The following is a 15,566-nucleotide window of genomic DNA, read 5'->3' on the forward strand; positions in this document are numbered from 1 at the left end:
GAAGAGAAGAGGACACTTTTTACACAACGTTACGTATATTATATTATAACCCCGGGGGGGGGGTGGGGATGTGCCGCTGGGAACCTGGAACCCTTAGCCTATACCAGAGCTAGTTTCAGCTGGATTTTGCTACCCTATACCAGAGTAAACTCCCCAAATCACTCCTATCCTAGAGTAGCTGTTTTCCAGAAACTGAGGTCACTAGCACAGTCTAAAGCAAAGCCAAAACAAAACCTATACCACAATCACTTCTTTCTTAAAAAATGATTTATTTATACGTGTCCAGCAATGCCAAGCACGTACGTACGCATTATCAAGACAATAAATTGTTTAATTTTAACCTGTATTAATACCACCGATTTCCGTCTGAATCCCGATTTTTGACAGTTAATAATATCCAGTAGCGGTTTATGATAGTCATCTGTCAACGCTGTTGAGGCTGAGTCGTGAAAATTTAAACTTGCCGATTTCATTTTTTCATATTTTTGAGTAGAAATTCCTGGTTTCCTTAGTCTAGCTAAAATCTTCAACCAACTGGTCAGTTTCGTGAAAAATGATACCCTATTTTAGACCCAAACGTTCTGATTTATATACCCTATGCCAGAGTAAACTGCTTGAAAACCAGTACCCCCCCCCCCCCCCCCCCGGGATTATAACGTTAAGTTACAAGTTGGCAACTTTGACTGCTTGAAAGAGTGTTGATTGTGCAATTGTTGACGATACGCCAGTAAAATTGACATTAGACTACGCCCAGTGAGTATCTTCAGGCCCGGTTCAAACGTCGAACTTCACATTTTCCCAATCCAGTGCAAATGAGAAAAATCTATTGTTTTCGCTCATTTGCATTAGATTCGGCACATGTGAAGTTCGAAGTTTGAACCGGGCCTTAGTCATCCCGTGGATTTCGTATGAAAATCACACTAAGACTAAAACTGTTTTACCAAAATTGTTTTTATGTTTACCTACATGTCAGGCAAGATCAATTATAGCGAGTGATTTCTTAATTAAGGTTAGCATTTCGCTGGTTTGGAGTGCTTCCAGCTTCAGTGAAGTAGACAAGGTCACCTGCCCTGTGGATGATGCCAGCTTTTTATCTCTCTTCTTTACTCTATAGCATTCCAACAAGAAAAGATGTAACGAAGCTGATTGACGCCTAAAACCGCTCGGTGCAGCGAAAAAAACAAACATGACACAGGGACATTCAAGCTTCGTAGCCTCCGTGTTGTATTTCCTTATAATCACCATCTCTGCAGATTGTCGGTTTAAATTAATAAACTTTAGATACTGCCGTTACTAAATTTCAAGTCAAGCTTGAAAGAAGCTGTGTACATAATCATTAAATGAGAAAAGCTCGCCCAGAATCAACAGGTCATATTGATTTAACGCTTTCCTTGTAAGCGCTTTGACCTTTCGCAGGTACAGCTTCACGCACTGCAGTAGTACTTTAAGTTGAAAAAGTCCTTTATGCATCGTAATGTTTCTCAGTATCGAACACTTTAACGATCGCCGTTAATTAAGTCACTGAATATTTCGCATGTGCCTTAGGAATATGACTGAAAGATCAAAGAAAGTTGTGTTGTTTTTAAAGATTTCAACATTTTTGCAGTTGCCTCGACCTTTAAACAGGTCTTGCGCGTAAAGGCCTGCAAGCTATCACTAAGGACAATGCATCCACCCGGGGCACAAATCTCCTCTTTGCATTCATATCGGCTTTGTTTTTCATTTTGTTTACAAAGCAGGTGTGATATGGACGAAATTGCAGACAAAGGCGAGCTTTTAGTAATGGCGAATCTTGCTGAGCAAGCGGAGAGGTATGAAGGTGAGTAGACATCTTTCGCCGCTGGCCGAAGCCTGCATGCACGCTCGGAGTGCTTTCTGTTGTTGTTTTCTTTGCTCTTAAAATCGAAAGAATCCTCATTACGAACATTTTGCGCTGGATGGACCATGTTGAGGGTGTACTGCTGGCCGCTTAAATCACCAACCGCCGTATACGTTTATTCCACTGTTTGGTTTTCCGATATACAGGCCAGTGATAGAGGAAGAGGGAAGGTCGAAATCAACATACATGATAGATATCAACAGAAGTATGTTACAATTACATTACTCAAGAGAAACGTGGAGAATTAAGTTATGATTCATGCAAGGATAATAATTACGCACCCGTTAGTGTCTTTGTATGTAGATGTCGAACTTCCCCCCAGGCTTCCTCTGTCGCTGGCCTTTACATCGACTGGACAACCAAACAGGGAAGTAAACGTATGCGGTTGTGTTTGAAACCTTACTGATTTAACGGGGCACTGTCGTGCTTAATTTTCTGTTTTTAGGTCAAAAATGGGTAAAACTCTTAATTAGTACTTTAGCTCACACGTACAACATTCCTGAAAACCCAATGACAAGCTATGAAATATATTTATGGTGCAAAGAGCTATTCGTATTTAATTTTTGGTGTCTTTCTGAAGACGCTGTCTCTAAATTTGGTCAGTTTTTTTTTTTTTTTTTTTTCCAAGTAACAATCCATTTCCATCCTCTCCATCCTTGGCTGCAAACAAAAAAATAATAATAGCTTCATTGTACTTCATGTGATCATTGGCAACAAAACTACAGCATTATTATTTGGTTTCCAATTATGCAAGGACATCTTTTAGTGTTTTGAAGTTTGACTAAAACATCGTGACATTGCGCCTTTATGCGGCTAGCAGCAGTACATTCGAAATCCGTTAGTGTCTCACTAGTGATAGACTCGTGGTAGGAAGTACATGTAATGAACTAATTAATCACTGAATGAAAGAAATGTATGTTTGAAGTGCGGGTTATAGACGAAAGATAGAAGTGATCCTGGCACATACCAGCCAATCAAAACGTGCGTCTAACAACACATAACCAATCAAAATTCGTGTGATGTCACAGCCGTGTTTAAACACAGTGATTGGCCAATGAGAGTGCGCGTACTATCCTAATTATTTTATATAACTTATCTAGACAATTGAAGCAAGAGACCTTATTGGAGTTGAGCCCGCAGGCACATTTTCTTTTGTTTAAAACTACATGCAAAAGAGGCTTAAGGGTCAATTCGATACAAAATGACCCTTTAGCCTCTTTTATGTGGCAAAACCGCTGATAACTCCGATAAGGGCTATTGTCTCCTACAGACACCTGAAAAATTCAGATGGCTTCAGCAGAATTCGAGACCATGACCTGTGCGATGCCGGTGCAATGCTCTACCAACTGAACTACGTCAAGCCACTCGGTTGGGAAGAGGTAGACTGCAAAACAGTCGGTTTGAAAGGCGTATATCTTATAATGGTCTCCATAACCTCTGCGATGCCGGTGCAATTTTCTACAAACTGAGATATGGAGCCATTCATTTGAGAGCAGGTCAATTTATTGGGCTCATGTCAGTTCCCATGGGAGGACTCGATGAATAAAATAAATGTCTATATGCACCTTATTCCAAAATGGCCGCCATTTAGATATTCGTTTGTTTTCATTCAAATTAGACCTTGATGCCTCGTTCAAGGCAAAATATTCTTTTGAATTTTCAGCTCAAGAACGAGGCATCAAGGGCTAATTTGAATAAGAACAAAAGAATATTTAAATGACGGCCATTTTGGAATAAGGTCTATTTGAAGAAGTGCGGGTTAATTTAGATGAAAGGGGGAAGTGATTCTCACACTTTATTTCTTTCATCGAGTCAAGTCGAGGTTAAGCTAGTTAACAGTACAAAGATACTAGGCCTTGCTATAGCTAACGATCTCACATGGAATGACCATGGAACTGACGTAATTAAAAAGGCCAGTAAGAGACTTTACTTTCTTACTCAGTTGAAGACAGTTGGAGTTCCGCCATACGACCTAACTCTCCTCTACGTATCATGTGTAAGATCTGTTATCGACTACGCTTTACCTGTTTTTTTTTTTTTTTTTCAATGCTCTTCCTCAATACCTGAGGAGCGAGCTGACACGCTTTGGGAAAAGAGCCATATCCATAATAACCTCAGAGAAGGGCACTTCGTCACAAGAACTGGGAGTAAAACCCATTTTAGAACACCATGCATCACTATGTAGTAAACTATATGACTCTAGTTTAAGTGGCCCGAATCACAAACTGAAAGCGTTTCTCGGACCTGTTCACGACAACTCGCGCTACAACCTAAGAAGACAGTGCACACAGATAGAACAAGCAGTACCTTTATATTCTCTATGACCCGGAAGTCCAGGCTGTAATTTTTTATATTATACATTTTGATAGATACACTTAATATCTCAGTATTAAATGGACATGTGTATATATAGCAATTTGACATTCTTTTCATGCTTTGTTGTATACGCTGCCTTTTGGCTGCGAAGCAGTTTTTAATAAGCTACTTACTTCCATACCTACTTACCTAGCTCATCACCGGCGTCGCATAGGTCATGGGTTCGAATCCCCCTGGTTGAAGACAACTGAATTTTTCACGTGTTTATATAAGAAGCAATTGCTTAATTTGCTTCAAATACATACATTCATTTCATTCATTGAACGATAATTGAAGGGAACTATGCCGGGTCCTGCAACCTATACATTTGGAGGCGAGAGGGAAGCGAAAATTCTCTTTGCCTTCTAGCGCGCCCGCTAAGCTACGGAAAATGTGAAATGATTCTTCTGTTGTGTTTTCATGTGGATTTTAGACATGGTGAAGGCCATGAAAAGCATCGTTGTCCTGTCTGAAGAACTGAACGCAGAGGAACGAAATATGTTGTCCGTGGCGTACAAAAATGTTATCGGGGCAAGGAGGGCTGCGTGGAGGATCTTCGCCAGCTTAGAACAGAAACACGAAGGGAACCACAATGAAAAAGAGCTTGTCGTTGGATATAGAGAGACGGTAGAGAAAGAAATACAAGAGATATCGGATGGAATATTGGAACTTTTAGATACATACCTGATACCTAAAGCCCAGACGAGTGAATCCAAAGTGTTCTTCCACAAAATGTGAGTTGGATGGTTTTTATGGTAGGCACGTTAATTCGTCTGTTATAAAAATCAAGCGTATGTCATACAGTACTTTGGGTATCGTTCCTCAACCCCCTGGCGAGGCAAATACAGTTGAATGATCCCCACGAGACGAAGTCCAGGGCATTATATAACAGCATTTAGCCAGAGGCGAATAATTATTTTTGTATAATAGGCCTTATTCACGATAGCCGCCATGTTGGTTTTCAAATTATCATGCAAATTAGCCATATGTTATGCTGGTGGGCAAACATTGGAAAAAGGGCAAATTGCGGAAAATCGGCTGCTCGAAATATTGAAATAACATTGCTAAAAGTACATTTTAAAATTAGAATTAAGTACCTTTTATAATAATTTTATATCTTTGATTGCCTTTGACATTATGACTTTCTTCTTCGTTATCTGCTCATTTTTCACTAAAAAACATCAAAGTAACTTGTGTAATCATTCTATTTTATTACTTAGGTGATAAACATTCAATGAACGTGAAACAAATCATCTGTGTGGCTAAGATGTTCGTTATAACCTCTCGAACTTGTACTTGTACTGTTTGCCCCCTCAAAAGTGTGTAGCTAATTTGCGATGATAATATAGCAAATCCAACGTGGGGGCCATCGTGAATAAGGTCTATTGCTCAGGCGATAAGTGGTTATCGCAAATGGATTTTTGTTGTTTTGTTTTGCAATGTGGACTTACGATGACAGTGATCAGCCGCTCGCAACGACAGCAAGTTGGTTTTCTTGTAAAAACTGCCGTCTTCTCTCCTCACGAAGACCTAAATGGCAATCATTTGTTAACTTCGTTTACTTCCATTCTTTCAAATTCAGTCATGATTTCGCTTTGTTTTCGAAAACATTCGGTAAATAAAGAAATAATGATGCACCTTAATGATGCACCAGTCATTTGAAACCACGCTTGCTCAGAACGAATTGAGTCGAAAGGTCGTAAATACTGACCAGCGGGTTCAGCTAAGCTGTAAGAGCTTGCATGTTCGACTCATGCGAATTGCCTGGGTGGGGTGGTAGGACGGATCCTGCATAGATCACTCCTTCGCTGACTGAAACGATACTTAATCAGGGGACTGGTTATGAAACGTGTCAATGCAGAATCTTTCGTTTTCGCTTCTCACGGGTTCACAAATTAGTTGCGTATATTTTAATCGAAAGATTTGATAAAAAGGTATGTTTTGTGCACCGTCAAGGCCAAAAATACAGACGAAAACATGAAACAAAAATACTTGTCGAGTTTCATGACCATCTTTCTGAAACTAAGTAAAAAAAAACATTTTTTTTTTACATATGAAGTTGGAAACAGCGTTAGAATTCGATTATTGGACTGCCTTTAATCCTGCAAAAAGGGCCAAGAAAGACCCAGCTGCGGCTAATCTCCAGTACTCACGAGTGTTGTGAACAGGTTACTAGTACTAGTGATTGAAAGACGCGGCTCAACAAGCTGCAAGCTTTGACATCACCGTGAATGGATATAATTTCTGTTTTCTTTTATGCGTTTGTTGCTCTGTCGAGTTCATAACCGTACGTTTGGCACAAAACGTATCTTTGATGCGGACATAAATCGTCCTTAATGCATGTAAGTCACAATTTCACCAGACAAAGGTCGGCACAAAAATTCAATTGTGTTTTAGAAAGGCATCGTAGTCTATAGAAATTAGTTTGAAGAGAGTTATGGAAAATAAGAATATACAGCTTTTAGGTGAGGCACTACCCTTAGAAGGAAATCTCTCCAAGGGAGGTTCTGTCCGTTGTGGTGTTCTCGATCCTCATGGTACGTGTCTTCGCAGATGGGCCTTTTTACCTTTTTGGCATGATTTATGGAATACAAGAATAGGTTTCTAGGGCGGGCTAGGGAGGGCTCGGAGAATTGGCTGCCACGGGCGAACCCTTCTGGGGTGGGGGGGGGGTCCAAGGGGATACCCCTTCGGGACATTAGGAAAATTCGATTCTCGCAAGCGTGATTTCTATAATTTTTTAGGTGTAGTTGAAGGGTGTTTACATTACTAGTTCATTATTGATCACACTAGCAAACTTACTATTCCTCAACCTTCCTTCACAGGAAGGGAGACTATCACCGCTACCTTACAGAAATCATGCAAGGAGAGGATAGGAAAGGTCCAGCGGAAAAGGCCCTAGACGCTTACAAAGACGCAGAGAAGGAAGCTGAGGATCTGCCTTCCACAAATCCGATTTCTCTCGGCCTGGCGCTTAACTTCTCTGTGTTCTACTACGAGATTCTTGATTCTCCGGAGAAAGCCTGCCGCTTGGCGAAGAAGGCGTTTGATGGCGCAGTAGGTGACCTGGAAAAGAGCAGCGAGAGTCAGTTTAAAGAAAGTGCTCTGATCTTACAGCTTTTGAGAGATAACTTGACGCTTTGGACCTCTGAAATGCAGGAAGATGGTAAGGACAGTTATGATCATCATCGTCGTCGTCGTCATAAAACGACGTCACCGACAAGAACACGAACGTCGCCGGAAAAAAAGCTTTCACTTTACATAGGTCTTTTAATCTGAAAATTGAGCATAGTAACAAGATAGAAAAAAACAAGAACATTTTTACAGAATATTGTGCATTTTGTTCATCCAAATATGTAAATATTTACTTTTGACTTAAAAGAAATGTCGCAAAACATAAAACAAACGGTCGCCATTGTTTTTGCGCACTAATCCTCTTGATTTTTTTCGTGTTCTTTTCCTAGTCATTGTCGTCATCATCATCATCATTATCGTCTTTATCGTCATCATTAATTCGCTGAACTATAATATACCCGTAAAGCAAAAATCTTTTTAGGCGTTCTTGCTTCCTTTTCATGGCTCTTGCCTAAACTCTTCATAGCGGAGCTCCGCGCTCGTATGCGCGGAGCATCTTACCACTGTACGACCGCCCGAACGTCCACCCCTCCATGTATGTCAATGTGACCAGTTTCACGTGACCATATCGTGGGCTCAAGTCTATAGCTCAACGAGGTCAGCTGTTTCCTTGAAGTTGACCGCTGACCAGGAACTGAGTTTCGATTGGATCGCAGGCTTAAGCCAGTTTAGCTTATGGTAGAGATAAATAACCCGGGAGCTCCGCCTATAGGCGTGGCTAGACTATTTATTTAACGTTGGATTAATCAGGAATGAGTCTCGAAAAACTGTTCTCAAGAATCATGTGTTTGCTCTCATTTTCAGGTGGCGACGACGATGTCTGAGTAGCGAATACTTGAAGAATTAATAATTTAGCACTGTTAATTCGTAAATAAAATCATCTAAGCGACATGTCTTGTTTAAAGAAAGAAATTGCTTTAAAATATGTAGTCCCCAACGAAATCTGTCGAGGAAAAATGAAGAGGTACTGTGGAAGAGTAAAATTTTTAAATGTCTTTAAAAGTTAACTGAGAACTGATGGACGGTTCATTGTTGTATGTAGGTTGCCTGATATGTTACATTTTGAGTAGGGTTAATTTTACGATTCGCTCACATCAAATACGGGACTGTCCGTCAACAACTTCTCTGTATTTCTGGGCGTTCAAGTGATCACACTATTGTTAACAAAAACTTAGTGTTTCATAGGAAAATCTTTTTTTACGTTTTTTTTCTACGTTAGCATAAGCTCATCGTTTTCTAATCTATCAGCCAAAAAAACAGTACTGAATATTGAAAATGCATAGCCTAATGAGCTGTCTCTGAGCGCAGATAATCTCTCAGTAATGACGCTTTGAAAATTCGAGGAACGTATGGGTTTATTAGCGCTTTTGCCACCCAATAATTTATCAGTTTTTTATGGCTATAACTCGCTCTTTATCCCAGCCAAAAGGCTTAAAATTGGGAATTTAACTAATTTAACACATGTTTTTTGAAGTTAATTTGTCAATAGCACGGTGCCTTCTGGCAGCAAACTCGTGTGTTTTTGTGTAAACAATGACGTCAACAAAGATTCGTCTATGTAAACCCTGGACCTGATCCAAGAAAACTTGGACTCAGAAACTTACTCAACAGCTTCTGCGGGTTTCTGGTACCATCTCTGTTAAGGGGCAGATTAAGACATCCTATGTGAGAAAATTGCTTGTGCGCCTGTAGTTCTGTCACCCTCCTTCAGGTCAGGTCCGCGCCATTCTGCTGCAGTGTCAAAGCTCTCAAAATTTTTATGACTTCTGGCCTGCTTTGTAGAAAAGACGTTCATGGTAAATACTCAGACTAGGCTCTTATAGATTGTGCTAGCATAATGTTTGGCATAATTTGAGGAAACTAGCATAATTTTCGCAGATTTTTAAAAAATAGCACTGCTAGCATAATCGGTATATATTGATAAGCCTGAGACCATTTTTGTTCAATGTTTTAACGGCATTTGCTGTTTGGTAACGGAGAGAGAGAGCCTCCCTTGGAGGCTGGCAGTCTGGCATGAGATGACGGGACCGGAAGTTGCTAGGTGGTGTTGGTCACAGTACCTCTCATTTGCAAGTTTGCCAAGTGGCGTGAGCCACGCCGCCTGTTAACTTGCAGCTAGAGACCATACCAGAACTAGCAAACATGACCAGACACCGTTGCCTTAAGAAAGAAAGCAAAATACAATAGAAGAGGAGCTTGTGACACCAGAACAGTTTCGCCACACGATCGTGATTTGTTTTTTAGACTTGTTTCGCTCATTTTGCAAAAGGAATAATTTTAAGAATTAACAAGTGGCGTAATTTGGCAAAACGAGCATAATTTGCGCATAATTTGGGCAAAAATGGGCACTGCTGGTAGTATAGTATGCTACTTTTACTAGCACAATCTATGAAAGCCTAATTCGGACTAGTAATACTGTTAAGACTAGCAAAGAAAGCCAAAAAGGGTTCTCGTACAAACACACTTGTCAAAATATTCTTAAATGAAATTCTTAAGAAATAAATTTTAAAAGTCTGTGAATTGGACTACACCCAGAGGTTTTCACATGATTTCGAGTGCAATCTGGAAGAAATTTGCAATGGTAAATTTCTTCAAAGACCGACAAAATTGCAATAGCTCATAGGGCGAGAGCAATATGTGGTCTTTAAACAAATTTACAAATATTTATTTATCCCAAATAGGCCATTTTACAGTTGTTGGCTAAGTGACCTAGCCTATGAATGGTTGCGAGGCTGCCAGTGACCTTGTGTTGATACAGTCCTCACTGCCTTTATCATGTAAATTATACCGTTGCAATTCTAATAAGCCTACATTACCACAAGAAAAGCAGAGAGGTTTCTATCAAAGCAGGGTCACCGGCCGCTTCGCTTCCATTCTTAGGTCAGGTAACTTAGCTACAACTGTAAAATGGCCTATTGCACTATCAATATAGAAAAATCATTTGATTACTTAATAATATGCATGTGAAATTTTCGAGATAGCTTCTGCACGCTTATCAGGAATCAAGCAAAAATTGCACTATCAAGGGCTCGCATTTGAGTGGCTATCGGAGTTTCTTTGATCGTTGACCAATCAGAATGCTCTGTTTGTCCCTCTTTTTTGCACTAAATTGCCTCATTTCTGTGTTTCCGGAAAGCCAATCAGAATGGAGAATTTTTTAATGTATAATATTAATGGTCTAACAAACATAATTACTACCGATTGCTTGTAATCGAGTATTACCAAAAATGAGCGCACTTTGGCCCATGCGAAAATAGTCGGAAATCGTCCCCCGTTCATCAACTCTTGGGCGAATCTTTGGTGTGCGAAGTCCTTTACCTCCGAGATGACACATGGGCTGGTAGGCTGACAGTTGGGCAGTTGCGTGGTGTACTTAAAAGGCAATAGGTCAGGTTCGTATTCCTGCGGTGAAAAGATTGGTTAAATTCCTGTGAAAAGATTCCCCCTCATTAGCCTCCCTTTCATGCTCGATCCAACCCAACCAAATTCGAAACTGGCCTACTCGACTGGCGCAAGGAACTCAGCTTGCTGATTTCTCCGATAACACTGGGTACCGTTGGTAAAATTATCTTGAGGTAAGAACTTACCGACCTTCAGATTTTAACGAGGGCATCGAGCCAGTCTCGACCAGAAATCTCAAACTCCTCGTTTCTTTAACCAGTCCCTCGGTATGAAACATTGTGTAAATCTGATCATTCTCGTACCGAAATCTGGAAGAGGTTGCCGGTAATATTGCAGAAGGAGTGGGTAGTGACGATCGTTTCCTTTTTTTCCCAAACTATGAAATCATGAGACCACGCTCTCTCCGTTCCGGGAAGAAGAAAGAGGCGGTCTGGCTGCTTGGGGTCAAGCTACTAACACCCACTTAAAGAAACTCCTTGTGCTACAAAAATGTGTTCTCCATTTGATGTATTTTTGTGAACCTAGAGCCCATTTTGTGACACTGTTCATTTCCTCAAGAAGTCTCCCCTCATGCAAATACACCTTATTCCAAAATGGCCGCCATTTTAGTATTCTTTTGTTTCCATTCAAATTGGCCCTTATGGCTTCGTTCAAGGTTAAATATTCTTTTGAATTTTAAGTTTGAAAGGGAGGCCATAAGGGCCAATTTTCATGGAAACAAAAGAACACTAAAATGGCCGCGCCATTTTGGACTTAGGTGTATATGCTATTGTTGGTTTTTACACACGTGATCAACAGCCATGTTTTTCAACCAAAAAAAAAAAGAAAACGTTTGCATAATAGTAGAGTTCAATTCCCGGAGGATTAGGTGGGGATACAAATATGCCCGCCGTTTCTTTGTTTAGGGGCACAAACATGACAGCCGTGACGTCCTGTGAAAACCGAGAATATGTCGAAACAGTTTTATCCATAATGTTTGATGTCTCCTCCAAAACTGCACCGTCTAATAGAACTGGTCTCTTTATTTAAGTTAATGTTAAGCATAAACACGCAACCAGGTTCTTATCTTCTTGTAACTTTTACGTCATTGAAATCCTTTGCTAGGTTCGGAGCTAAACTCTGGAACCCCATCAATCCATAAAGATTTCCGAAATTCTAGGAATGACTTTAAAAGGGATATTTAACATGTCATTTCTAATAATGGTTAAGTCACCCTGGATATGATTATGTTGAAGCGTGCATTCTTCGACACAAAATCGCACAATTCAAAGGTCAACTTTTTTCTTTCCTTGCCTCCGTAAATGTGCTGTAGTTAATTCTATAAATTTATAGTTCCCGTAATTCTTGTCTGTCGTTCGTAATGTTGCCTTGTTGACATTATTGTTGTTTGTTTTACTCGTTAACTATTTTCTTTCATTTATTATTATATTTAATTAATTAACTAATTAATTAATCCATCATTAATTTATTATTTTAAATTCATTTAGACAAACGATGTGATAATAATATTAAAGGTCTCTAAAACACTCTAAACAACTAACGCGTTTAGTTACAATGATCTAACTTAAGTCATACAGACAACCAATTGACTAACTCACTAGAGAACGAGCATCTATTTACAAACGTTCTTGAAACACTCAGTTCTGACAAACGTGATGATATAGTTGTGACGCCTCTTACGTAAGGTAACCATAGTTCGTTCTGGTCGCAGAAGGTCATCTAAAGCTGTAGTTGAATTACTGTCGATGATCTAGTCCCATAATTTCTTATCTTTCAGGGCAATACTATTTTCAATGGAAAAGAGCTTATTACGGTAACCAAGCTTAAAAACTCTTTTGAACAGCCTGTCAATACGACTTAAGCCTGACCTATGATACGGCGCGTAGCCCCATACTTCCACAGCATTTGTAAATATAGGTAAAATAAGACTAATTAAAAGAAGATGAAGATGATCCAACGGTAATCTATAGAATTTACAGCCACGTAAGATGTACAGACGACTGCTAGCTTTCCGTCCGATAGGATATTATCTAGATGTAAATCCCAATTACACGGAACGGACTGAAATGTTACACCCAGTAACTTCAGACTGGGTTTTCGTTCTATAAAAGTCAGAGGAACTGGTAAAGCCTTAGTGGATTTCTCTTTAAGTATGGGTATCCATCCCCGCCAAAATTCAAACTTGTTGTTCTTAAATCCAAACCTTCAATTCAAGAATTCCATCATGCAATTTAAATTCGCAATTATTAAATTCAAACATTCAGTTTGTCAATTCAAACATTCAATTCCGAATTGAATGTTTGATCAACGAATTAAATGTTTGAATTGCCGTATTGAATGATTCAGTTGCCGAATTGAATGTCTGAATTGCGGAATTGAATTTCTGAATTGCCGAATTGAATGTTTGAATTGACCAATAGGCCATTTCCGAGTTCAAGCTTACCTCATCTTCAAAGCGAGTCTAAGTGCGAAGTTTTTGTTATGAAAATTAGTTTTCATTCATATGTAATTAGAACTAATTACCATTACAAAAACTTCGCACTTAAACTTGCTTTGAAAAGAAGGCAGACAAGAACTCGGAAATGGCCTATTAAATGTTTGAATTGACAAATTGAATAAGCAAAAGACCAAAGCGAACATAACAATACCTAATCAACAAGTCCTAATCAGAATGAAATGTGTTCTTTTGTCTTCCGCCATTTTGGTCCGGTATATGAAAGTCTACCCAAGGTTTGGGTAAGAAGAACAAGTTTGAATTTTGGCGGGGATGGATACCCATAGTTAAGAAGCATCTCCCAAGTTTTCTTAAAGTTTAATTGCGTGCGATTAACAGTTGCCCATTCACGGTAGATTGAACCTCATTAGCTGCTGAATTACGATTGCTATTGCCCGATTTTACAGGAATATTTAAAGTTAAATCATCAGCAAATTTTACAAGCAAATTTTGATTTGGTGCGATTACCTTGATATCATTGACCATGATAGAAAATAATATAGGGCCTAATACAGATCCCTGGGGACACTTTATTAATGTTTAAATAATCCGTAATAATGCCATCAACAACAACTCTTGTTTTCTGCCTTAATCCAGTCGGTCACATATGGATTAATACCAAGTGTCTTTAACTTAGAACAAAGAATATCATGAGGTACCAAATCAGCTTTGCTCAAGTCGAATCAAGCCATTTCAGCCAAGCATATTGACACTTAATTAAAGCCATAGTCGTATTGTAGCCTTTGCGGTCCGCGAACTGGTCAAGACCAATGAATTTTTCACATACTGCGATAATTCTTGTTTGTAGAGATGGCGTTCAAAAACTGTCATTATTACATTAGTCAAGGAAATGGGCCGCAACTGTGTGCAACTTTTAAAGCTGGACTGTTTAGGCAAGGGAGTTCTGTCACTGTCACTGCCACTGATCAGGTATAGTGTGGTTTTCCAAAGAACAGTTAAAGGTGTGTGTGACAATAGGAGTCATAAACAAACTCTTTCCAAATCCAGTAAGGGATTTCATCTGGAACTGAGGCAGTTCGTTTTAATTTAAGTAGACTCTTGGTAGCACAGGAAACAGTTAAAGCAGGAATTTTACTTGATTCCGAAATAACGACTGTATGGGTGGCTTTATAAGAGGGATCAGTGTTAACAGTACAGGAGAACTTGTTGATCTCATTCGGAGAAATGATTGAACTAATGTCTTACTGGCGTGTTGGTAGACTTCCTACCTGTTAGGGAATAGACCAAGATTTTGATCCACTGCTATGTTTCTCGAAATTCCCTTTAGCGGCCTGAACTTGACTATCCCTGATCAACTTGTTAATTTTTTCCTAAAGAGTTTGAATTTCAAACTGGAAGTACTCTTACTACTGCGCAGAATTAATTTTCGTCGTTGCTTTAGTAAGCGTTTAAAGGAGAAAAGAACGGAAGGTCCCTATTAGACACTCGCACTGATATACTTGGAAAACACTCATCAAACGTGGATTTGATGATAGTGGAAAGAAGATCGAGTTTTCCATTAATTATCTGTAAACATACATTGTAATTAATTAATTTAATGTAATCATTTATTGTAATTATACGTAAACTATACTGATTGCTGTGACCCTATAACTCTGCCCGCCTCGACTAGCTTTCGTTACCAGTTGCGGGCGGAACTGATTTATGTGTTGCACATGATGAATGAACGAACAAAGGATGATAATAGAGTTGTGCATAAGCAAAGGACGTCCTCACACGTGAAACAAGCAAGGAAAATCAGGCAATACGCAAGCGTAGTAACGTAAATAAAAAGAAAAAAAAAGTAACGTCGGAGAAGATCCAGAAAAGCCTGATTCCCACTTGTGCGATAAGGCACAAGCACGAGCATAGAGCGGTTTTCAATTGAGTGTCGAAAGTAATTAGATAATTACTTTGGTTTATGATTACTTCACTCAGTGATTGGTTCAAAGCTCTCGCGCCATTTTTTCAACTAATCAGAAGTGAAACCAAAAAAAATCGTGGCTCACGCGTACACATTTTCCCGCGCTTTGTGTCGGCTACGTGTAATTACTTCGAGTTTTGATTGGTTTGCCGGATTGTCTCGGTTCTTTTTGATTGGCCAAAGTAATGACTTCGGTTTTGGTTTTACGACACTCAATTGAAACTCGCTCTAAGCGCAAGCATAACAGAAATCGTGTGAGAACGGGCGTAAAGTAAGCATAAACACACGCACAAGCACAAGTAAAGGAAATTTTCCTTCCTTCCCCTTGTGCTCATCTCACCAGCTTGTGCTTATTTCACAAGTGGGAACCAACGTGA

The 15,566-nt window shown here is 39.5% G+C and overlaps 1 protein-coding gene across 2 annotated transcripts in view; it reads left to right on the forward strand.

Moving 5' to 3' along the window:
* Window positions 1-9,899, forward strand: part of LOC137975079 (uncharacterized) — a 13,066-nt gene extending 3,167 nt beyond the window's left edge. Inside the window, exons 2-5 of one of the 2 annotated variants that reach the window (XM_068822127.1) lie at window positions 1,737-1,819; window positions 4,668-4,968; window positions 7,060-7,400; window positions 8,174-9,899. In XM_068822127.1, coding sequence (XP_068678228.1) covers window positions 1,747-1,819; window positions 4,668-4,968; window positions 7,060-7,400; window positions 8,174-8,193 — 735 coding nt within the window. In that variant the 5' untranslated portion in view covers window positions 1,737-1,746 and the 3' untranslated portion in view covers window positions 8,194-9,899. The remainder of the gene's footprint in view (window positions 1-1,736; window positions 1,820-4,667; window positions 4,969-7,059; window positions 7,401-8,173) is intronic. The other variant, XM_068822126.1, reaches the window with a different exon arrangement.
* Window positions 9,900-15,566: the final 5,667 nt, after the last annotated feature.

This window comes from Montipora foliosa, chromosome 11, assembly GCF_036669935.1.
Source record: "Montipora foliosa isolate CH-2021 chromosome 11, ASM3666993v2, whole genome shotgun sequence".
Lineage (NCBI taxonomy): Eukaryota > Metazoa > Cnidaria > Anthozoa > Scleractinia > Acroporidae > Montipora > Montipora foliosa.